The sequence below is a fragment of the Aythya marila genome (genome assembly GCF_965140915.1).
Source record: "Aythya marila genome assembly, chromosome: 5".
NCBI classification, from domain to species: domain Eukaryota; kingdom Metazoa; phylum Chordata; class Aves; order Anseriformes; family Anatidae; genus Aythya; species Aythya marila.
Genome location: NC_139046.1, coordinates 36546199 through 36569399, shown reverse-complemented (window position 1 = coordinate 36569399; position 23201 = coordinate 36546199). Strand labels below are relative to the sequence as shown.

Sequence of the window (23201 nt, the reverse complement as noted above, 5' to 3'; positions counted from 1 at the left end):
CTGCTTCTGAACAACAGCACTGCTGGTGTATTGGCAATCAACGTCAGTACAAATGGGATGGTACAGGCCAAATGGGAGGGGTTGTCTCACAGCATGTATGAAGCTGTACTGATTACATGAGACCCCAAAGCGAGGTATCTAGGAAGCAGAACCAAAATCTCATTGTGTGAGTGCTGACAGAGATGAGTGGAGGCTCACCCAAGTCCTGTACTGTATTCCTGCACCTTTGCTGTGGCCAAGGAGCAGCTGGAACCCAAGAAGCAGGGCAGGAGCTGTGCCTGCCATATGCAGACCCCAAAATGCAGGGGGAGGCAGCTCTCTGATCCCCGGCCTCTCAGCAGGAGCAGCCCTTTAAGGATGAGGCAGGCACGCAGCCTGGATGCTGCCCAGCACAGACCCAGCAGCCACGTCAATGTCCCAGGGTGGGCTGCGCCAGCCTGGCACAGAAAAATCCTCCCCAGGGCAGAGAGAAGCTGATTGAGCTCGCTGGCTCCTGCTCTGCTCCCCTTTTTTGCAGGACAAATGAGAAGCAGCTGCCTCCAAGCGTGAGATTTTGGGGTGTGCGTCAGAGTAAGGGATGCCTGACAGCAAAACGCCTTGCCCTGGTTCCTGCCTGGGGAGCTGCAATGTCAAGTGAAATAACCTTCCAGGCTGCCTTTGGTGCAGAGGTCCTTTGGCTTATGGTATTGCTTTCTGTCTGGTGAGCTGTCTGCCTCCTGTATGCCTGATCTCAGGCTTTCTTTGCTCCTTTTTTTTTTTTTTTTTTTTTTTCTTCCCTCTTTGGGCTGGGTTGTGCTCTGCCTTTAATGCATCGGGAAGCCATACGCAATGAGGAGACTCTCATCATCTGTGCATCAGGGCGAATTACTGACTGAGTGCTGAGCAGCCACGGTATTGATTCAGACCGTAGCCCAGTCTCTCCGCCTGCCGCCCGGCGTGGCTGGCTGCATCCTTCTGGTTCGCCGCATTTAATCGGCTTCCCGGAGCTGCCAAGCAGAGGGGGGAGTTGGAACCAAACCCATCTGCGATGTTTGCTTCAAAATCCAGCTCTGTGTCCCCTTCTCCGTCCATGGACCAGGCAGATTCGGATGCCCTGGACATCAGCACCAAAGTGCAGCTGTACGGCGTGCTCTGGAAGAGACCCTTCGGGAGGCAGTCAGCCAAGTGGTCCAGGAGGTAAGCTGCAGGGTGCTGGGGTGAAATACAGAGCCAAGGGGTGCTGGGCTGAGTTGGCTGTGTGCTCAGACTCTCTTCAAGTGCAGCCAGCCAGGCAGGGACGAGGGGTGAAGCTTTGGCAGAGCTTCCCTGCTGTCTTGTGCCTGCCTCACAGACCCCAGCGTGCTCTCCTCTTTCTGCCCACAGGGCATCCTGAAAGGGGTCTGAAAGGTTTGCTAGCACACTGCCAAGGGCAGAAGTACAACCTATTGCACCGAAGTGGTGGGTCAGCCTGAGGTGCAAAGCTGGCACAACTTCTGTACGTGAAGCACTGGGCCTCTCGGGAGAGCAGCTGTCAAATGATGAGGTAGGGCTGGTCACGTACGGGTACGAGCACAGGAACATGGCATGGCTCGCTCTCGTTGCTCACTGGGGGTACATGACCCAAGGGATTAAGCCCTCTGGCATTCTTGGGAGGCAGACTCATGTCACTGCTGTTAGGTGTCACTGGCAAGCCACTCAGTTTCACGGCCAGCAGCCGAGAAACTTGTGTTTTCACCCTGCTGCTGTCAGAGAGAGATTTTGTGACCCAGGATTGTTGTCATGAACTTTAGAAGGAGGATAATAGTACTGGCCCTCCTTCGGTAGCTTGGTAGTACTACCTCCTCTGGTAGATATCAGCAGAGGAAACTGTGCCAGAAACACAAAGTAATGCTGTTTTCCTTTTTTCCCCCTTTTCCCCTGGGAAAAGGCAGAAATGAGTTGCTAACAAAAGGCGGCCCAGGAAGCCCGAGCTACCCCTGGGGCTGAAAAGCAGCACGGCCTTTTGCTGAAGTGTCGACACAAGGAATCAAAGTGTACTTTAGTAGTGCTTTTGTGCTTGTGGCTATCTGGGACTCATGCAGGTTTTATGCTGTGCTCTTTCTCCTGAAAGCATGGCCTGTTTTCACCAAGGACAGAATTTGTGTCGGTGTTCCCTGCTCAGCTCACAAGCACTGCTATTTAAATGAATGGTGTCTGGAAGCTGACGTGACTGTGCTGCTGAGAAATGGGCAAAATAACATAGGGGAAAGGTAATTTGCTATGGAGGACACATTCTTAAAAGGTTTTTTTCCTAATCAAAATTTCTTACAGGCAAACGGCCCAGCTCTGCTCTCTCTCTGTCATTATTTATTTAGTGCTGTTCTATTCCTAGAAGTCATCCCCATCTTCAGCAAGTTGTAAATATTTTAGTGATGGCGGGAGGGAGGATGTGGGGAGGCAGGCGTGGGGCAGTGTGGAAGGCTGGCTGCGAGCATGGCCACTGAGGGTCCTGGGGGAGCAGGGACAGGAAGGTGTTTGGTAAATGGGAGATGACTCCTGGTAAGGAGTGGCTTCCACAGCAAAAAGCCTGTGGGACTGGAGGAGTGATGAGGGCAGGGAGAGCTGGTCCAAGGATGGGCTGATCCTGGCAGCAGAGAGTGTGGAGACATCGGCACAGGGCAGGGGGAGCACACGGAGCAGTGTGATGGTGCCCTCCTGCCTCGGGGTCGGAGGGGCCAGAGAAGGCACAGGTTTACCTGGGGGAGCCCCAGCACATCAGGCTCTTCTGCAGCCCAGCTTTTGCCCCATCAGACCCAGTGGGGTGGCTCCTGGGCCCTGGCAGACCATGGATGTATGCAGCTGGGTGTGGGCTGCAGGGTGCTGGTCCTGCGCGAGGAACCCAGAGCTTCTGGCACAGCGTGTCTGGGGATGTGCCGTGCCACAAGCTCTGAGGGTTTGCTGAAATTCCTCTGAAAGCAGAGAGAGTTCTTGGCACAGAACTGGTTCGCTCTAAACTCAAAAGTCTTGCATGTCATTGTCCATCAGTCATTACGGTGGGGGATGAGGAGCATTTCATGCATTTCCCACCCCACACACCCAGCAAGGCAGAGCTGGGTAAGTGCATTATTCTATGAAAAGAAGAAGAGATGTTTCCTTTCTGGTTAAATTAAGAAAAAAACAAACAAACAAACTACTGCTAGATACAGTTGGGGATCTGATCTCTGAGGAATGCAGATTTTGTCCTGAAATATTGGATTTTATCTATTTTGTCTCACTTTATCTATTTAGTATTTACAGGTTGTGCCATTGCTGTGAAATAATTTTGCACTAGACAGAGGTAGTAGTCCCTGTCCTGAGGAAAGCTTTTCCAAGTGAAGGGAGATAAAGCAGGAGGATCGATCACGTCAGGCCATCAGTCATGTAACTCACTCTGTGTGGCTTTTAAGAGCTGCAACTATGTTTACTGGCTCGATCCCATTCATTTGGCTGTAGCAACAGTGCTGCAGGAGATGCTGAGAAGAAAACCAATTGTTTAAAGGAAGGGTGGAGACTGAATGGATAAAAAATAAAATAAAATCAGAGGAAAACAACCAGGCACAGTGTCCAGAGCTGTGGTGACTTAGTGATTGAAATCCCCGATTTGGAGATTTCATTAGCAGCATCCTATCTCTCAGAGTAGTGCTCTCTGGCTTCAGAAAGCTGTGTTCTCTTTCCTCTTCCCATAAAGCTGCACTCTTTTCCTCCCAACCAAGAGCACACAGTTCAGGCTGTTCCCTGGTACACAAGTTGTATGGGCAGCAGCATCAGTGGAGTCCAGAATGAAAGCCTGAGGTGTGTCCCTGCTGCGTGGCCATCCACAGCAAGGAGGAACACAGGGAACTGAAAAGAGTACAGAACAAAAGGCAAAGTGTGCTGATACATCTGAGATGTGCTTATACCCACTGGAGGTGCCAGGCTGCTGCTGGAAGGAGGAAAACACTGCACTTGTGTCCTTTTCCTGTAGTTTTCTCAATCTGTCCCGAGGGAGAGGGACTGGGGCTGGAATCTGCTGTGTGTGCTCCTGGGCTGGTGCCCAGAGACCCGTGGCCAGCTTGCTGCAGTGTGGTAATGTAAGTACTTAGCTTGGGCCACTGTCACTTCAAAAACTTTCTCAAAGATTAGCTAATTAATCTCGTTAGCCCTCTGCGATACAAAGACAGCGCTCTGTCTCCAGAGATCAGTATCTCTGCCTGCCATATGGGTCTGGCAGGCCTAATCCTGGCAGACCTCGTCTCTGCCTTCACACCAAGTCACTGCTTGTTGCTGTCTCTCCCCATCCCAGTTTAATTACACAGCCATTTCAGTGGTTTCCCTCTTCTTTCCACTCCCTCTTCTTTCCTTTTCACACCTGTGCTCAATTCAGACACGAGCCCAGCATCCCCAGCCCTGCAGGCCCACTCCTTGGGGTGTCTCTCCCATTCCCCCTCGGTCATCTTTGGCCTTCCTGCTCACCTGGGTGCTGCTGCAGCCATCTGCCTCCGGAGTCCTGCAACTTCCCTTCTCCCAGTTAGCAATTACCCCTGCATCTTTGTACAGAGAGTTTGTCCTGAATGTCAAAGCTGAAGTGGTGGTCTTGAGTTTTTAGGTGTTGCCTTTCCGGTAAGGATAGAAAAAAGAATATAAGCAAATGCAGCAGCCCACCAGCTAACCAGATTTACAGTGTTCTTCCTTATTTGCCTTTTTTTTCCCCTGTTATTTATTGCATTTTTAAAACTCTTATTTAGTCTGTTTTCATTCCAAATCCCCATGGATTCTCTGCATCCATGAGGTCAGGGATCTGAAAGTTCATCAATCCGCCAGAGGCACATCAATTCTGGGAGATCAGTGCTGGGCTTTGCTCTTGTTTTTGTTTGTTTTTCCACTGGAGCATAACCTGTAATACGGGGATTATCAGGAACACTGAGAATCCGAAAAAGTATGATCCAACTCTGATCCTGATGCAGGAGTCACGGCTGCCTTTTCTGTTAACGCAAAAATACCAGAAAATACCAATCCTTGTTTCACACAGAGGTGGAGCCTGGGTGAATCCACGCCATCAGGCATGTCTCCTAGTGCCAGATCTGTCAAATGGCCTGTGTTTGCCTGGGTCTCAGAGCTGTGCGAGCTGCTTGCCCCTCTTCTCTGGGATGCTCCTCCATGTCCCTGCCTGCTGTCACGAGAGAACTGTTCTGTGGTGCTGGCTAGAGATGCAGTACTAGGGCGAGTGGTACTAGTTCCTCCTCAGGGACCTAGCTGGACTGGCTGCACGGGGCACGAGCACCCTTTTGGTCCTCTCCTAACTAACTAAGCTCAGCACAGAAGAGTGTTTTTTGCACTGTCACGCTGTGCTGTCCAGAGAAGTTTTGCAAGGCTGTGGTTGGGAACAAGAGGTGAGTTCAGGCAGTCAACCGTGATGTTCCTGGAGCATCAGGCGAGAAGAGTGTCCTGCTGAGGCAGCAAGCTGGCTGCTCCTTCCCACCTCTTCTGTCAACACAAATGGATACAAATGAGTGGGCAAGGAGAAGGAAAAAAACTCAGGGCATCTGAATTTCTGCTGTTTTTTTGTGCATTGTGAACGTACCTGGGTGTAAATGTGCTCAATGTGTTCAATGACGGCCACGCTTAAACATTTTGAAGCAGGCCCGCAGCCGGAGCTTGCTGCAGGTCCTTCTACAGAACATTGCAAAACATTTTCTTTGTCATTTACTTGTTTGAAAGCTCCCTACTAAACCAGTCTCCATCCTTCCAGCTGCTCTTCAGCATGTTTGAGGGCTGCAGATATTTAGGCTGAACTGAAGTCAAATCTCTCTTCCCTGTGCCACTGCCTGCAGGGTAAATGCAACATCAGTTTTCTAAGAGGCACTCTCCTAGGGGCATTTTGAACATTCAACTAGGCTAAAAGCAGAACTCCTTTAATTACAATTTTAGGACATGCTCCGGTAAATTAGAGGCTTGGTTTACAGGTGCTGTGATGTTTTGTGGCTACCGTGCAGTGCTTGTCAGAACATACCTAAGGCTAACTGTGTACAACAAGGCACATCTTAATGTGGTGCATATGAGAAGAAAATTCAATTTCCTTTCTATTTACAAAGGCCAGTGTCAGGAGACTTTGCCAACAGCTCTGCTTAAAAATATCTCTAAAATTTATTTCTGCTTCTGAGTGCTCTCATGACGAACGCATTGCCTTGAGAGTCGCTTGAGGATGCTCCCCTGTGGCTCTCCCTGCCATATGACTCAGTGTTACAGTGGGAACGCTTCCCTCTTGGCTTATGCTGGCAAGGGACAATGAGAGAACAAAGGGCAGCAAGGAACTGATTGCAAAAACAAGCTTTTAGTTGCTTTTAGCCCACGTGAGAGCCTTTAAAAGAAAGGAGCAGCTCTCTTCCAAGAGGTTGAAGCCACCATGTAGGCTAGACAGAATACACACAGGTCAAGACATCAAAACACTTTGGCTGGGATCCTGTCTTGGATGCAGACTGCTGTCCCATTCCCCTGCCAGTAAATGATGCCATAGTTTGTTTTCAACACCAGCGTGTGCAGTGTGGAAGCACAAGGCACTGGAACTTAGCGCTTACTGTTAAGCACTGGCACTTGCCTTTGGATGGAAACTGAGGCACCCCGCATGAAGGTTAGGTAGGACTGGTCAACTTCTCTGCTCAGAAAGCAGCTATAGGTGGGCATTTGTGCTGTGAACCAAGAGCTCTGTTCTAGCAGAGTTTTGTTTCTTTTCTGTCTTACAGGTTCTTCATCATTAAGGAGAGTTTCCTGCTCTACTATGCTGAGAGTGAGAAGAAGAACTTTGAAAGCAATAAATACTTCAATATCCACCCCAAGGTTAGCAGTGGTTGTAAGGGAGAGAGGGTTACGCTGTTTCTAGCTTCTCTTTTTCGTTAGACTATCAAGTCAAGAAGAGCTAAGGCATAAGCTTGCAGATCTGGGGAAGCCTCCAAAAAAAAGTGAGAGTTGTGTCAGTCTGGGGCATTGACTTAAGGACAAGGGTAATGGATGCACAACATTTCTGTGCTACCTTATCACTCCACAGCGTCTGCCCCTGTCAAGAGATCACCTTCTCCTTGATAGAACACCTTCCCACCTCTGTGCTTTAACCAGCAACCTCCCCTCCAAGCTGAATGCGTGTTTATGTCCTTTCAGATACCACTTGGAGGTCTCCTGGTGGTGGTGGTGGGAGTCCCTCTGCTTTTCAGAAGCTGTGTGTATCACCACGCCAGGATGTCCAAGGCAGGGCAGGGGCCCACAAGTGACCAAGGGTGGTGGTTCAGTTCCTGATTAATTAAGGGTGATACTTGACTTTGCTGACTGATTGGAGTGCTCTGGTTCATCCCCAGGGTGTCATACCCCTAGGGGGCTGCATCGTGGAACCCAAAGAAGAGCCCAGCATGCCTTACGCCATAAAGATCTCTCATGAAGACTTCCACGTAAGTAGATTTTTTTTTCTTTCTCAAGGAAAACAAAACCCCAAAACACTTATTGCTCATGAGCAGAGCTGGATTTCCCACTCTGCCAATGTCTGTGTACCCTCTCTGGGCAAACTATCCTGGGAGAGAGGGTGGCTTAGCATATAAAGTCCCCTCAAGGCTTTACTACTGCCCCTGCTTTGACAGCCAACAAGGGAATTTCCTCCTTTTGACAGTGGGTTTAGTATACTAGCAAACCAGTAGATAGAAATCTGGAAGCCCAAGAGCTCATCTCCCCTTATTTCCCCCCTATACCTTTATTCTTTCTACGAGCTCTTGCTGTGTGCATCTCTTTTCAAGCACGAATGTGTGGTAGGCCTGGGCCATGTTTGCTCCGGCGTGATGCCTCCTGCAGAGGTGTGAGCCTCCTCCTGCCATAGCTGTGTGCAGCTCGTGCCCTGGGTGTAAGGCACCAGCCTCTCTAATCTGGGTTTCTTTCCCCTCCCCTTCCCTCTTCCAGGGTAACATTGTTCTAGCAGCCGAGTCAGAGTTTGAGCAGGCTCAGTGGCTGGAGATGCTGCAGGAGTCTGGAAAAGTGTAAGCTGCTTTCTGTTCCTTCTTCTCTTTGATCTGCTCTGTAGACATATAAGGGATAAAGAGGAAAAAGTTTGACTAGAAGGACTGTGGGGAGGCAGAGAAGCTCCCCAAGACTAGCGAGACCCTCACTTGCCTCCTGGGTCCATCCTTTCCTAAAATACCAACACCGTAAAACTGACAGAAAGCTTCCTGTGTCGGCGTACAGTGTGGTGACTCTTGGCTAACAAACCTGGGCTGTCACCTGGCACCTGCTGTCCCTCTCCCTGGTCTCAGAGATGTGGGACCTGGGGCTTAGCAGAAGCTCTGAGTCTCAGCAGGTGCAGGAAGAGGCAGTGCTTAAAAAGGGATGTGAATTTCCCCGGGTGGGTAGAAACTTGCAGAGCAAGAAACTTGTAGGGCAGAACCTACCATTCAGATAGGCAGTAATTTGGGGGCCAAATTCACCTCCAAAGCGCATGAGGGAGGGAAGGGGTGTATCTGGGCTCTCACAAGCAAGCCCTGCCCAGCTGCTCGTTTTAGAGCCATTCTCCTCTGCAGGCCTTGCCCCAATATCCCAGCACTGGAGTTTAATACAGGCAACGGGGTGGTGGCTTCCCCTCTCTGCTTCTGCAACCTGCAGGGGAGAAAGATGGTGATGCAGCCCCTGTGCTGCTTGGTTAGTGCCAATAATGGCCTTTGTGTGACAGCAAACAGTGATTGCACGATTTATATTAGTGTGTAAAAAGCACCAATGTGGGAGTACAAAAGCCCATGGTGGCAGTCCCTGCACAGCCTGCCAGGAGACTTGGTGGGCAACGGGAAAGAAATCACCAGCTCTTCTGTGTGGAGAAAGGCGTGAGCTGGGATGTGGCCAGCTGAGGATAAGATTGAGAGCTTATTCTGAGCAATGTGCCAACCGTTGCCATACCACATGTGGGCACATGATGTGCTGCTGAAATCATTTTGCTTTGTGATTGACATTAAAAAAAAAAAAAAAAAGGAGGAAAAAATGGGATTGCCCTGTTTCTCCCTCATTTTCTGGAAGATATCTGCAGCTACTTCAGGGTAAGAGCCAACTCAAACTCAGGTACCTCTACTGCTGACTAGATGTTTGTGAAACCCCTCATGATGCCGTTTCCTACTTGCTTCCTATTGTCTCCTAAGCAAAGGTCCCTTCCCTATCTCTGTTGCTCTAAGACAAACTACGCTCTTGACCCTCATGCCACCTACTGAGGCAGCTCTGCCTTCAGATAGTCTGTCTCCCTGTGGGGCCATACTTTGTGTCCCCTGTCTCCTCACCCCCATATACAGATGATGATCCAGCCGGGGGTGTTAGGTAGAGGGAGCATGGTCCACGTGTCCTGTGGACCACAAAGTACTAAGTGCCTCCAGAAACTGGTTGTGGATGCTCCCAGGAAAGGTAAAATGCAGGCAAAGCTGCAGAGGTGTCCCTTCCTCAAAAGGACCGGAATATGGACACCCATCTGCAAAAGGATCATCAGCCTTTCTGATGCTGTGCTTTCCAGCACTTCAAGCAACGTGGCTTTTACCAACAACAGCTCATGTGGTAAGAAGAACAAAATAACAAAGCACTAGTTTGCTGCCCCCTTAGCCATAGTGAGCATCTGTGTAGCACTACAGGTGTGGTTGCACTCAGGCACTGGTTCCAGCAGATAAAAGGAATAAAAGCCTAAATACTGCAGTGCTATGGCTACATCTGGCAAGTTACACAGCAGTGGGTGTTGCTACCTTTGAGCTACAGACAGGGAAACGTGTCAGGCTGGGGAGGGAATGCTGAAAAAAAGAATCTAATGAATAGACCCCTTAAAAGCTGCAGCCATTTTAAAACCCTCCGTGTAATTATATGATAAACTCTACCTCCCCTGCTTGAGTTGTTTGCTGTTGGCTTCTTTGGGATCAGATTCTTCCTACATCAGAGCACATTAGTGGAAAAACACACATTCACACCCACATATTCTCACTCAGGTTGAAGATGTCTACCTGTGGGCAAAACATCACCTTTTTAATTAGCATTCTAATTTCCTCTGCACTTTGGAAATATCCTAGATGCTCGTTAGCTGAAAAGAAACCCAGCTGCCTGCAAAGAGCACAAGGTAGTGTCTGGGCTGCTAGTAGTGTGAGTTGCGGGGTCCCTGGGGTAATGTGTGTTTAATGTATTTGGCTTTTGCAAGAGACAAAGTACAGGCTGCCTTGAAATTGTTTTGTAAGAGGTTGCCAACTTACAGTTTCCAAAAGGCCACAGTCTCCAATGGCTCACAAAGAGGCCTGATGCAGGAAAGCTTACAGGTATTTAATATTCATAGGCTCCCTTATGATTTAACAAAGATGACAAAACTTCTGGGCAGCAGTTGCTGTTCCTGTATGTGCACCTATATAAATAGATTGGAATTGATTTTACATATGCATTTCATGTATTTTATGTATGTAGGTGCTGTTTGCTAATGGAACGTGGATAGAAGTGAACAGCAAACTCTGGTTCTCTTTTGATTTGTACGTCAGTGTCCTTCGTTACTTAGTCTCTGTATTGAAGCCCACTCTGTCCATCAACGCAGTCCCTAATGGGCATCTGCTCCACAGGCCTTTTATGCAGCTTAGTTTCATAATGTTTTCAAGAGACCTTGAGATCCTCTGGCCAGTGGTGCTGCAATAATGCAAGGTACTCTTCGAATATGCCTGCTACCTTTAACTCTCTGTACTTGCCAGTTTCTCATCTGGCTTTTTTATCTCTGGTTCCTCAATGCTTTCACAGGGAGAGGCACTTACCTCAATGTAGGGTCAGGCACCAAATTCTAGTGGTGTACAAACTGAGTGGAGGAGGGATTGATTGGTTCCAGGATGAATACCAGAAAGGCTGAGGATACAAGGCTGTGGGAAGGGGACAACATGTAGTTAATGTTTGAAGTGGAAAAGTAGCTAAACCAGCAAAATATTGGAAAAGCAGAAGACAATGCCACTGGTCTATGAGAAGTTGGGATTCGTTTAGTGAGTTCCAGGTACATCCTATTGCAGCTGGAGCCTGTGCATGTGCTGGGTTGGTCTGGAGGGTGCTCAGGACTAGGTTTAATATAGAAATCTCCAAAGCACTGGAGAAACAATTGAGTAGCTGTGTGGTATTGATATACAGCTCCTGTAAACTTCCTTTTACTGAACATCAGGAAAAGTTCTCCAAGTCACTTGCAGAGAAAAATTTAGGGAATCACAATCCCCACTGAGAGATTGTGTTTAAATTCCTTGGTAGATTGCTAGGCTGAGCCCTTTGCCTCTCTCTGTGGGACCCTTAGCTCTCTTTTACTGTCTGCTTTGTCTGCTCTCTCTAGTACCTGGAAGAATGCCCAGCTGGGAGAAGCCATGATCGAGAGCCTGGAGGCTCAGGGACTGCAGCTGGCCAAGGAGAAACAGGAATATTTAGGTAGGAAACTCTTGCCTCTAAATGCTGTAAAACCCCAAATAGCCAATTGGCTAGAAGAAACCTCTGGAAGTTACGTAGTCCAATTCCTTACTCAGAAACCAACCTCTGGATAGCAATACCTTGGGTGCTCTGACTGCCCTGAGCAGTGCAGCCGTCACTCCCCACATTGCCTGTAGCAAGAGCCAAGGGGCAGCAGCCTCTTTACCTCAGATGCCTCCTAAGTTAAGTGGAGCGTTCCTCAAGAGAGGTGCAATAGCCTTTCTGCCCTGTGGCTCCACACCTTACACATTGATCACAGAGATAATAGGGAGTGCTGAGAGGAGGACCTGGAGAGACAGGTGGAAAGTTAGAAACTTTTGTTAAAATGTTTTGCAAACATCAGAGCAGAAAAAATTGCTTAAGGCTGAAGAGGATCACAGTATGATAAAAGAGGAGGTGATGGAGGAACAGAGGAAAAAGCACTCTGTGGCAAACCAGAGTTACTTGGAATGTAAAATACATATTTCACTGTATTTTTTTGGTCCTTGACAAGATTATCCTCAGCTGGTGAATTTTCACAGTTGGTTACTTTCTTTTGACAGCAATTCTATATTTATTCCTATTTAACTGATGACGTTTCTGCCTCATTAACCTCATCGTCAGTGATCTGTGTCCATCCTGTAGTTAAGTTTTGAGGTCAGGCGCTGCTACTGGCACCAGCTCAAGGATCTTTGGAGAACAGAAACACTGCCCTTCATCCCTGCTCTGGGGAATTTCCTGCATCCCCATGGGGTTACCTTCCATCTCCCCTCCTCGCCCAGCTGGGATCCAGGTTTCCCAGAGGATTGATTTCTCCAGGCTCTGCAACTATAATCTATTTGCAGTTAGTTTTGTTTAAATATATTAAGATAATCCTTCTTCATAATTGCACACAAAGCCATCCTGGATATTTATGTCCGTATGGTAAAACAAAACAAAGAAACCTAACAACAAAACCCAGCTATCAATCTTTATGACTAAACCCAAAGTCAGTTCTAAAAACAAGCAAGCCTCTACTCAAAGCATGTGTAATGGGAACATGATGAACAAGAGGCTTTAAGACGTCACTGTAGGGAATAGCTGTAAAGGGTTGTTATTTAACACCTCTTTTTAGTCTCAAGCCATCTAACATCTATGTAGATTGATTCATATGAGTTAGGATCACCAGAATAAAACATCAGTGCTGTTTTCTGTTGACTTAACTCCCCTTACACTCATATCACAGAACAATTGATTATACTTTTGTCTCTATTTAACATTGCACATAAACATGGTTAGGACAACTTAAACTTCACCAGAATAATTTTTTTTTTCCTATTGGTTCAAAGCATATTGTAACTCTAACAGACCACAGTGCTTTTTACCTTACAACTTAATAACAAACCCGAATACCTTCCTTATCCAAGGTAAACCACCCATGTGCCTGTCTACTTCACACGTTTCATCATGTACCCCATAGGTCTTTGACTTCAGGGCAAAGTTTTTCTCTCACTGAATTTAGTAAAGTAAAATCTGGTAAATCTAGTGAGGTTTAGTATGATGAGAGGTTTGTTTGTACGGGCAGCAGCCCGCCGTGCGTTCAGGAGAATTTATTTGGAGTATGCCTTGGAGGCCCCTCTAGACTTGGGGGAGGCTGTGAGACCTCTTCTCCCAGTTTAACCTAGAGAGGTTAAAGGAGAGGGTGATGTGCTGGGAGGGCAAGGGCAGGGCACTGAGACATATGGGGAGAACAGCCTGCTGCCGTGCTGTGAGTGACTCTGCGTGCCCACTTAGCCCTTCTGTGCCTCCGCTCCCTTATGTGTGAAGCAGAGCTGAGGATGTTTTCCTAGCTCAGCTAGAGGGTGGTGAAGGTTAGTTTGTTAATGCACTTGGGAGGAACCCTTAGATGGAGCACACATTAATATGATTGCTTAGTTTAAGTTATTTGGCAGGAGAGAAATTACCGAGCATCCCATTAGTGTCATCTCAGCCTTTGGAGCCTCTCAGACAGATATGCATGGAGCAATAGGGAGCGCTGCGCTTACAAGCTCCCGTCAGTGCTTCATGCTTATAAACATCCCCGGGATATAAATTGCTTTTCTCTGTGTTTGGCCTTTGTGTGTGTGTGTTTGCAGATAAGCTGATGGAAGAAACAGAGGAGCTGTGTCTGCAGAGGGAGCAGAAAGAGGTGAGTGTCAAACCAATTCCCTTCTGCTTCCATGGGGCAGGGCTGGGAGGTTTGCTGCTGGTTTGAGGGCACACCAGAGTCCAGACAGGGAGGCAGTGGAGCCAAAATTTTCCTGCCATTCCCTGGGCACTGTGGGTGAAAAGAAAAATAAGGGCTGTGCCATGGGATCAGCCCTGGAGCAGTGTCCCTGATCCCCAGTCCCAGGCTGTTTCCACACAGCATGTTTGCTGCACCCCTCACCTGCTGATGTCTCCAGGTGAATTAAATACTTGCTCTTTGCTGGATTCAAGAAGGCTGTGACAATCGACTTGTCCATCTACAGAGTTAGAAAACAGACCTGACATTGTTCTAGTGTAGGGATGCCATTGTGAGAAAGAAGGAGTAACAAAAAGCAATCAGGTTTGTTCTTTGGACTCAACAGAGATGGGGAGAATAACAAACATTGCTCTAGAGAAAGACCAGGGCACCAGTCTTTTATACGTTAACTGATCAAGCTTATTATTGTTTTTCAAGCTATTCCTAACCTTTTTGTTTATCTAGTAAACATGGTTCATTCATGTATTTACACCAAATCTATACTAGTTTTTATACAATCATCGTAAAGTTATTGCAAAGCTGCTTTGCAAATATATTTTCCTCTTATATGGCTCTCAAGGACATAGATCACCATATTGCAGTCTTACAAACTGCCACGTATTCTCTTCTCCAATTAATCCAGAACAACTGTGGCCCCTCTTTGGCAAAAGACAGCAATGCTGACCTAGACTTCTCAGGCCTGTGTTTTTCCTGCCTACATTTCTGTAGAGCTAAAGGACACTTGGTGTCTTGGACATTTCTCCAGTGCTAAGCTACTTCTGCCTTTACAAGGAGACATCCCTATCTGGTGAGGTAGCCTGCTGCACTACCTGCAGCCACAGGGAGGGAAATGTTCTTGTCCAAGGACTCTGGAACAAATCCCTGTCCTTACAAAGCCATTCATGGTATCTTCATTGCCCACAAGGAGCAGATGGGGCCAGGTTAGCGTGAAGGACTTTGTTGCGATGGAGGACTACATAGCTCACAGGACTGCAGTGGTCTGACCTGCTGTGAGCCTGGAGGCTTCAGAGCAATATGTTGGGAAAGCAGTTTGAACCATGCCTCTGCACGTGGCACAAGAGTCACGTGCGTGTCACGGATCAAGAGTCTTATGAGTTTTATCTGGCACCAGTGTTGTTTTGTGACCTGCATGGGCCTGCGGCAGGAGATCTGCCTAGCAGCTAAGGCAGGAGGTGGACCCTTGCTGTGCTTTGTCCCCATCTCCTCTTCTGCAGATGGAGAGAAGGCTGGTAAATGCCCCTGGTAGGTCTTGGTATGACAGCTTCTCCTAGACTAGAAGGGACTCTTTCACCCCATGTGGCTAGCTTGAGGTAATCAGAAATCTTTAAGCAGTGCTTTATTAGTCCAAAGTGACAGGCTGACCGAACTGCAAAGCTGTAACTGTGCGGTCTGTGTTTTTCCTGTCCCAGTGGGAATGGAAAACGAAGTTGAACTGGTACGAGTGCCATGTTTGAGCTGGTACAAGTACCATCCTGACGTATTCCTCTCCAGGCTTTGTGCCTGCACATGTGGGTGCCTGGAGGAAAGGCTATGTGTGTGTATAGCCCACCTTTCCCAGGAGGCTTTGGACCTTTTATATGCATGGAGCAGAGCTGATCTGTGCAGGCAGCATGTGTTGGATTTCCAGGTGCCTGATGATTTGTCAGGGTCTTCTGAATGTCTGGAAATCCTCAACCAACCTCTAGTTCCTTCTAAATGCCCCTGGACAAAAGTGTGCTGAAATCAGATACCTGAGGGCTCTGCATAGTGCATCTGAAAAGTGACAGGCTTTGTTAACAGGAAAGCTGCTCATGACTTTGAAGCGTGCTGGCAGAGTACCCTCCTGTCTCCTCTTTTGGTCTAGGAACTGGAACGCCTGAACCAGGTTCTGGAAGCGGAGAAGCAGCAGTTTGAAGAGGTGGTACGGGAGCTGCGGCTGGAGCAGGAGCAGATCAAGCGGTAAGGGAGCAAACTGGAAAGGGCAGGGAAAGGACACCGGCTCCCTCAGTAGAAGCACTAGTGTGGCTGTGAATCAGGCCACACATAAAAGCCACCAATTTTGTCTGTGTACAAAAGAGGTAAATGCACTATTGACCACAAGATGAACGGCTGAGATCTGAGTACTTGCGTTTGCCATCAGCTGTGTGACCAGTAGTTTACAGCTTAATTTTGTTTGTTGCTCAGGCCTTCAGCAACATCATTTCCAAGGAGCTGGGACGTGAGCAGTCCTCAGGTTAGCTGGGGCAGTATGGCAAGTGACAGGTGCTGGAGAATTTCAGCACCTGATACAACTTGTATTCTTGCCAGCCATGCAGGCTCCAGACATCTCAGTCTGGTTTTTCATGCTCAGCTGGATGACACTGGGTGGAGGTTGAAGTTGTCTCACTAAGAATAATTTTTGAATAATAAATTATTCAAGAATAATTTTGTCTTTCTGAGAGTTACACTACACAAAGTAGTAGTAACAAATGTTTAGAAAAGGGAAGATCCAAGTGGTTTTCTCTGAGTGTTGAAAAGGGCATTTTTTGCCATTGCTCTCTTTTAACCATTAGGAAGCACAGCCAGGTCCCTGGATGCCTCTGGTGTGTTCAAGGTGTGATGCTTTCAGGTCAGGCACACTCCTGTCTGAAATTCCTGACTCACAGTGCCCATACCAGCCACAAGTAGCAGGCCCTGTGTTAGAAGTCCACAGCCTGCACAGTCCGAGTGTGCAGGGCTAGTGTTCCCCTGCAATAGCTGTCACCATTTCTGCTTCTTTAGGGAGCTAGAGCTCACAGCCCGCTCCCTTAAAGGAGTGGAGGAAGAAAAGAAAGAGTTGCGAAGCCTGACAGAGTCTTTACAGAAAACCCTAGAGGTGAGTGACTGCTTCTCCGCTCTGAATGGCAGCGTTACGGGAACAGCCCTTGAGAACTGACCAGGACTGACAGCAGTGCTGTCCGTGGAATGAATCCAGCATCTGCTAGTGTCAGAGTTAAGCCCCGTGCAGATGAACCAATTCATTCAGTAGATGATATGAGGGACAAAATCCTCTTCAGAAATGTCTGGAAGTGACGAGGAGCCCAGCAGAGCCAAACCTTTCTCAGCAGTGCCAGATGAAGTGATGCAGGGCAATAACCATAACATGTAGCTTAGGAAGCTCGGGTTGAACACTGGGAGAGATTTTCTACCAAACAGGCAATGGGAGAGGTTGAGGGATCTCCATCCTGGAAGTTTTTTTGAGACTCAGCTATACAAAGCCACAGCTGATCAAATCTTGCTGTGCTGACAGGCCTGCTCTGATCAGGAAGCTGGACTAAAGACTCCCAGAGCCCTTCTGGCCAACAAGGCTATAATCTTCTGTGGGAGCTTTCTGATTTTTGAACAGCAGCTCCATAAGCCTTGACTTAGAGCAGCTGTGAGGCATTCCTCATTCATAGACTGGATCATGGTTCCCGGGGAATCATATATTGTACAGCAATTTAGGAAATGGAGTGCTCATATATAAAACCCTTTATTTACTCAGTATTGCTCTGGTGGACAGGTGAAAAGTGGCTTTTCTAAATTAATATTATTTTTGCAAAGTTTCCACACAGCTAGCCTGCTGAAGCCTCAATGTCATCTTTAATGATCTTGTTAGATCCTGAAAGTTGATCCAAAATCTGATGCTCCTCCTGAAGTTTTCTCCTTGCCCACAGTTGTGGGTAGGAAAAAAGATCTGGAAATTTAAGGAAGGAGCATTTCTACTCCAGGTCCCTCCAGGTTCTCTTCCACTTGCATAGCAAAGGCTATGGTGAAAACAGATTTAAGGGGGAAAAAAAAAACAACAGATTTTTTGCTCTGGTTTTAATTTGAATGAGAAATGTGAATGTAAGTGTGGAGGAACTCAGTAAGGTGCCAGGCAGGAAAAGGAGCAGAAATATTAGAGTTGACTGATGCTCATAGTTTCTGTCCTTCTTCAAGGAGCTCTCCCTGGAAAAGCAGCAAATGCTGGAGATGATGGAAGAAAATGAAAACCAGTTCCCACCTCCAACCAGCCCTAACAAGGAGCAAAGCCCCAGCTGGGGACTGCACTGCAGCCTGCGACAGATTGAAGAGAAGATGCAACAGCTTCTGGAGGAGAAACTCCTGGCAGAGAAGAGGTGAAGTGGGGTCAGGGGCTCTTACATGGAGACAGGGAGGTGGAACAAGATGCCTTCCAGTGGGAAAGGTGTTGTGGGAAAGAGGTAGTTTTTCTTCATGGCAGATGGGAGGCAATCATAAAGAGTATGGTTAATATTTCCAGGCTTTAAACTAGGATCACTTCAAAACTCTCCCCATACTGACCCTGAGACCTGCAGACAGGTGAGAGACTTCATAATTTCAACTTCTGGCTGTGGTAAAGGAAAGAGGACATTTCTGCCTTGGTCAGGATTTGTGGTGCCAAATGACGTGGCTATCTGCTGACTTACTTTGTAGCTGCCAGCACAGAACAAGGCTGGAAGCCCGTCTAGTTCCCACGTCAGGAGTTCAGGTTGTGAATGCTTCAGAGAGGATGGGCAGAGTGAGGAAGGGCCACTGAACTCCTTGCTGCCGTTGGGCCTGCACCTTTCACATCAGGACTGAGACTTATGAATCTGTTCAGTGTTCATGCAGTTGTCCATTAGAAGTATTTCGTGCTCGTGGACCTCTTTGAGGGCAGTTTGAGGATGGATCCCACAGTTCAAGAACTGACTACTTCTCCTGTGTTATTGAAGTGGAAGGCAGATAATGCTCCCTTCAGTGCCTCTTTGCTCAGGGTAGCCGGGTAGTTAAATGTCCCTCACCACGGCATTGAGCCCCTTCCTCTCTGTGAGTTGTGCAGGGGTGGGGATGGTGATCTTCTTTTTGCTGTGCTATGCACCAGGATGAAGGAGAACGAGGAGAGGTCCCGAGCCCTGGAGGAGGAGCGGGAGTTTTACTCTTCCCAGTCACAGGCGCTGCAGAACTCGCTCTCAGAGCTGACCGCGGAGAAGCAGCAGACAGAGAGGGACCTCAAGGTACCGCCTGTGTCTGTCACGTATCCAGGTCTCGCACCTCCTTTTCAGATCATCCCCCATCTCATCTTTTCCCTGCACCTCCAAGATTTTCTTATCCTTTAGCATCCCACTTGGCCAAACTGAAGCTAAGTTGACCTAAGCTGTATGAGTTATTCTCAGTTGCTGAACTACTACTCATATTATCCTTTATTTCTGTTTTATTAATTGTATTTTCTTTCTGAAACTAAGAACTACCCACCCCATTTTGGGAATTGACTGCCTTTATCTCAAGTTCATCTCAGATGAAAAGGTGGCCTCCTGTTCTTGCTCAGCTTCAGCTACTTGCATAGGTATGAATTCATGTGCTGAAATGCCATCTCTGATTCCACATGGTTCATACAATGAGAGTGCAGATGTGAAAAGAAAATTCAGAGTAAGGGAGAATTCCTAAAATAATCTGGACTTCAAATTCAGATTATCTGAAGACACGAGGGACAATTCTTTTGTTGTCTTATGTTATTTCTATTCGTTTCACTTTTTTTTTTTTTTTTAAATTTTCATCTGCTTTGTGTCCCTTGCAAGCCTTGTGAGTTGCAGGGAGAGATACACAAGCTGTTTTCAGGAGTTCTTGTTCTCTTCATCTTCCTCAGGCTGAGGTGAAGGTGCGCATGGATCTGGAGAAGAGACTGAGGGAAGCTGAGGAAGCGTTGCAGCGCTTGGAGCAAGGTTTAAATTCTCTGGATCGCAACAAGGAGAAAGAGGAGAAGATGAAAGCAGATGTCAGCCATTTGAGAAGTAAGTCAATCATCCATCTTCTGTACTGATGAGCAAGCTCCCAGAGAGGAAATATTTGTACCCATCTTTCCAGACTCAAAAAGAGGTTCCCAAATTAGCAAGGCTGCACCTGGTGCTCTCTCCCGGTTCTTTGTACCTCAACTCCACCTCCCTTTGGAGGAGTCAAAATGTGCTATGCAGACACTTGGTGCTTCATCCTCAAAGCAGTGAAAAATTATTCCAGCCTTCCCTGTGTGGTGGAAGAGAAACCTAGTTGGCAGAGAGAGGAGTAAATGCTTTCCAAAAGGTCAAATGGGGAAGTTGTGGCAGAGCTGGAAAGACTGACTTGGCCTGAGTTTATGGGAGTCCTCTGGTTCCCCCAGTCTCTTTTCTCAGCTCTCTTTCCTGGAACATCAGCAGTGTAAGGAGCACCACGGCTGCTGTAGCAATGTGCTGGTAGGTCACCAAGCAGGTAAACTTTGGATCCTGAGTCAGAGCTGAATCACTGCATCAGCCCAGCATTGCTGTGCTGAGACAACTGCAACCCACGGGTGAGGTGTAAGCCTCAGGTTCCCTGCAGCCTATCCCTGTCTGTTTGCTTTTTTGTAAGACGGGGTGCTGGCCTGGAATCTGGCTTGAGCCATGTTTGGGAATTGATATCAACAGCTTAATCCGGGAGAAGTCTTCCTTGTTTTCCATCCTCAAGTGTAGTGCAGGGGGAAGCCATTATAAAGATGCTGTGTCTGTACAGTTAAGGCTTCATTGCAGTGAAACGTGAATGTATTGGGCCAGGAGGGAAAAAAAATCAAAAAGTCTCGTGGCATTCTGAGCACTATATGTATATATAAAACATTATTCAGTAGTTTCTCCATCAGATTCCTAAACTGAGGCAAAGGACTTGATTTTGAATTTCTTGCCAGCAGCTAGGAGCCATGGCAAGAATGCAGAGCTAAAATTGATGTGTTGAGCTCAGCTTTCAATCAGAGCTGAGCTACCTGCACAGGGCAACTGCGAGTAACCTCTGGCACTGAATGTCTCCTGACACACGTTTCTAAAGTTTGGAGGCTCTTTTCTTCAAAAGAGCAATGTTTTCTTTAGTACCAGTCCCAGCGCAGATTGCTCAGTCCTTGCAGGTGATTGCTGCAGCTCTCTGCTGCCCTTTGACAGCAGAGCTGGGGAGCATTAGCATTTGAGCCCTGCGAACAGCAAGATGACCAGCTATACAGGCAGGAATCTATGAGGGCAGCAAGAGAGGAATTGCAGAGAATGATTAGACCATGAAAAGGCCATAGGAAGAAATGAACCTGGGCAGGAAAAAGGAAATGAAAAAGGAAATGAACCTGGGCAAGAAAAGCAACTGCTATGGACAGGAAAGCATTGTCTGAGTTTGGTGGATGTGGGGCTTTGCACAGAGCCTGTAACGCGTGCATATATTCGTATTTGCTATGCTATTAAGAAATCCCTGGCCGTGCACGGCACACCTGGGTGTGCATGACAGTGTTTCTAACTCCTCTATTTCCCCAGCTAGGCTTCTCTGGCTTTAGAATTTCTTCAAGGAAAATGCAACCAGCCAGGCTTCAGAGCTCTCTGTTTTGAGAGAGCTGATAAGTTTAATCTTAATATCAGAGAGAGTAAACTGCCTTCCAGCGGTTAAATCATTAAAACTGTGGGATGGATTAAGGGATGGTTGCCATTCTTTCTCTAATTTGAGTTATGGCACTGGAGGTTTCTGTTGTTCTGAACTTGGTGATGTTCTGGAGCTTCATAGATTTTTGTCTGTGAAGATATGGGCAAGTGTTTCACTTGAGCCACCACTTGGCTCAGTCTGTCAGCAAGTGCAATCCCTCTTGCCTGGTTCTTTGCTTGCAGTGTCATTCATTGCTCACAGAGGTGTCCTCTCCTAAGGGTTCTTTGAAGAGTGCATCCGCAACGCTGAGCTGGAGGCCAAGATGCCTGTGATCATGAAGAACTCGGTGTACATCCACAAGGCTGCCACTCGCCGCATAAAGAGCTGCCGCCTTCACCGCCGGAGAACCAGCACTTCATGGAATGACTGTAGGTATCGGGCAACTTCTTCCTCCATGTCCTGCAGAAGTAGATAGCTTCTACTATCGACTTCAGATAGTAGAAGCTTGTGTGCTCTGTTGAAACTTGGGTTTGTGTCCCTGGCTGAGTGTGCTGACCTTTCTGTGCTGCTCTTGTTTCAGTGAAGCAGTCCCAGTCCTTCATCTTCTCGCATGCAGAAGCTGAAAACATTGAGGAGCTGAAGGAGGCAGCCAAAAGACTGAGCCGGCACCAGCACTTCCGCGAGACTCTCTACCAAATCATGAGGTCACAAAAAGATTCAGCTTCAGGGAACGAAAAGTGACTCTTGCTGGGAGGGGACTTCTGATCTCAACTTGCCATTCAGCTCTGCAAAAGCTAAGCCATCAGGCATTAGGGTCAGAAGGGAGATATGCCTTTGGTGAGGAAGGTGAGGGGAAGTTGTGTGTAGGCAATTCCCTCAGTTAGTGGCTTTGCTTTACTTTGGATGCTCCCCGTAGCCTGGCAGACCTTCCCTGCTGACCACTGCGGATCACATCTCTGCTTCAGCTGCTTATATTTTGCCAAGATACCATGTGACAGTGACCACCGACCTTAGCTTAGGAAGTGCCTCTTCTTTTCTTTCCTGCCTAGTCTGCCTGTCCGACACGAGTGCTTCTGAGAAACCCGTCGTTAGCCCGTGGTCCAGCTGGAGCAGCCACCCGAGCCAGCAGAGCTTGCCCTGTTTTGCCTGATTTCTGCTAGGAACTGGCTCGCTCATCAGTACTTCCATGGAGCATGCTTCATGGCACACTTCTTGAAGACTGCAGCAGCCCCCGCCTTCCAGGCACAGGCTGTAATATCAGCCACGGGGCAAGCTCCTGGTGCAGCAACATCTCAAGCAAGCGGCAGCAGTGCAAGGTGAAGGCAACCTGGGGATGCTGTGGATTTGGCTCCAAGAAGAATCACATGCAAAGTAGATCCTATAGGTAACTCAGCAGCATTGCTGCAAGCTGGAGGGAGGGTAATGCTGTACTGGCTGTGGTTACAACATCCTGGGGCCACCTTTGCACTTTTTTGCACTGGAACAGCTGGCCATGTCGCTGCTGGGAGGAGGAGCACAGCTATGTACAGAAGGTGCTATCTACAGGCAAGTTCAATGTGTAGGAGTCTTTGACTCAGGTCTGATGGCTTCCTCATCACCTCTGGAAAACAAGCTTCAGGACAGGTGGATAAGGACTGTCCAGCAATGAAACCTGCCACCACTTTGCAACTTAAACGCTGTCAGCAGCAGGATGTCAGGGCAGTGCAGCTGTGGGGAAATCCACCTCTGTGTGGGCTGCAGTGAATGGTCTGTACCCAGGACTTTGTACTGCTCTCTACCAGTTCTCTTAGTTGCAGCCTGGGCTATCTTGGTTCAGCCTGGGCCTCCAGCAAGTCAAGGTTGGAATGGGAGAGGCGCTGGGGGCAGCTTGTTCAGAGGTGGGCTTCTGGTTGGCCTCTGTGTGTTCCCAAGAGCTCACCACAAGGTTATTAAAGCGGAGGATTTGGCCTGCAGGTGGTTATCTTGTGTGTTACAAAAGAGGGATGGCTTTGCTGTGCAAACCTTACAGCCTCTCCCACTACTCCTTTATGCAAGTAGCTGCCTAGTAATTATCTGTGCACTGCTTAGTGCTTACAAAGCCTGTGACAAGCACTTATCCCTGTGATAAAAATCAGGAAACAAAGCCATAAAAGATACAAAGGTGATGAATCTAGCAGTAGAGGGGCTTGGG

At 47.9% G+C, this 23201-nt stretch overlaps 1 protein-coding gene across 1 annotated transcript; it reads left to right on the top strand.

Annotated features, from left to right (window-relative positions):
* The first annotated feature begins 553 nt into the window (after positions 1-553).
* Positions 554-22129, top strand: PLEKHD1 (pleckstrin homology and coiled-coil domain containing D1). The gene is made up of 13 exons (XM_082762262.1): positions 554-1176; positions 6717-6810; positions 7323-7412; positions 7912-7988; positions 11306-11397; positions 13530-13582; positions 15522-15616; positions 16418-16511; positions 17597-17775; positions 18519-18651; positions 19281-19425; positions 21310-21459; positions 21612-22129. Exons 1-13 carry the CDS (start codon positions 1028-1030, stop codon positions 21770-21772), a joined length of 1512 nt encoding a protein of 503 aa, XP_082618388.1. The 5' UTR covers positions 554-1027; the 3' UTR covers positions 21773-22129.
* Positions 22130-23201: the final 1072 nt, after the last annotated feature.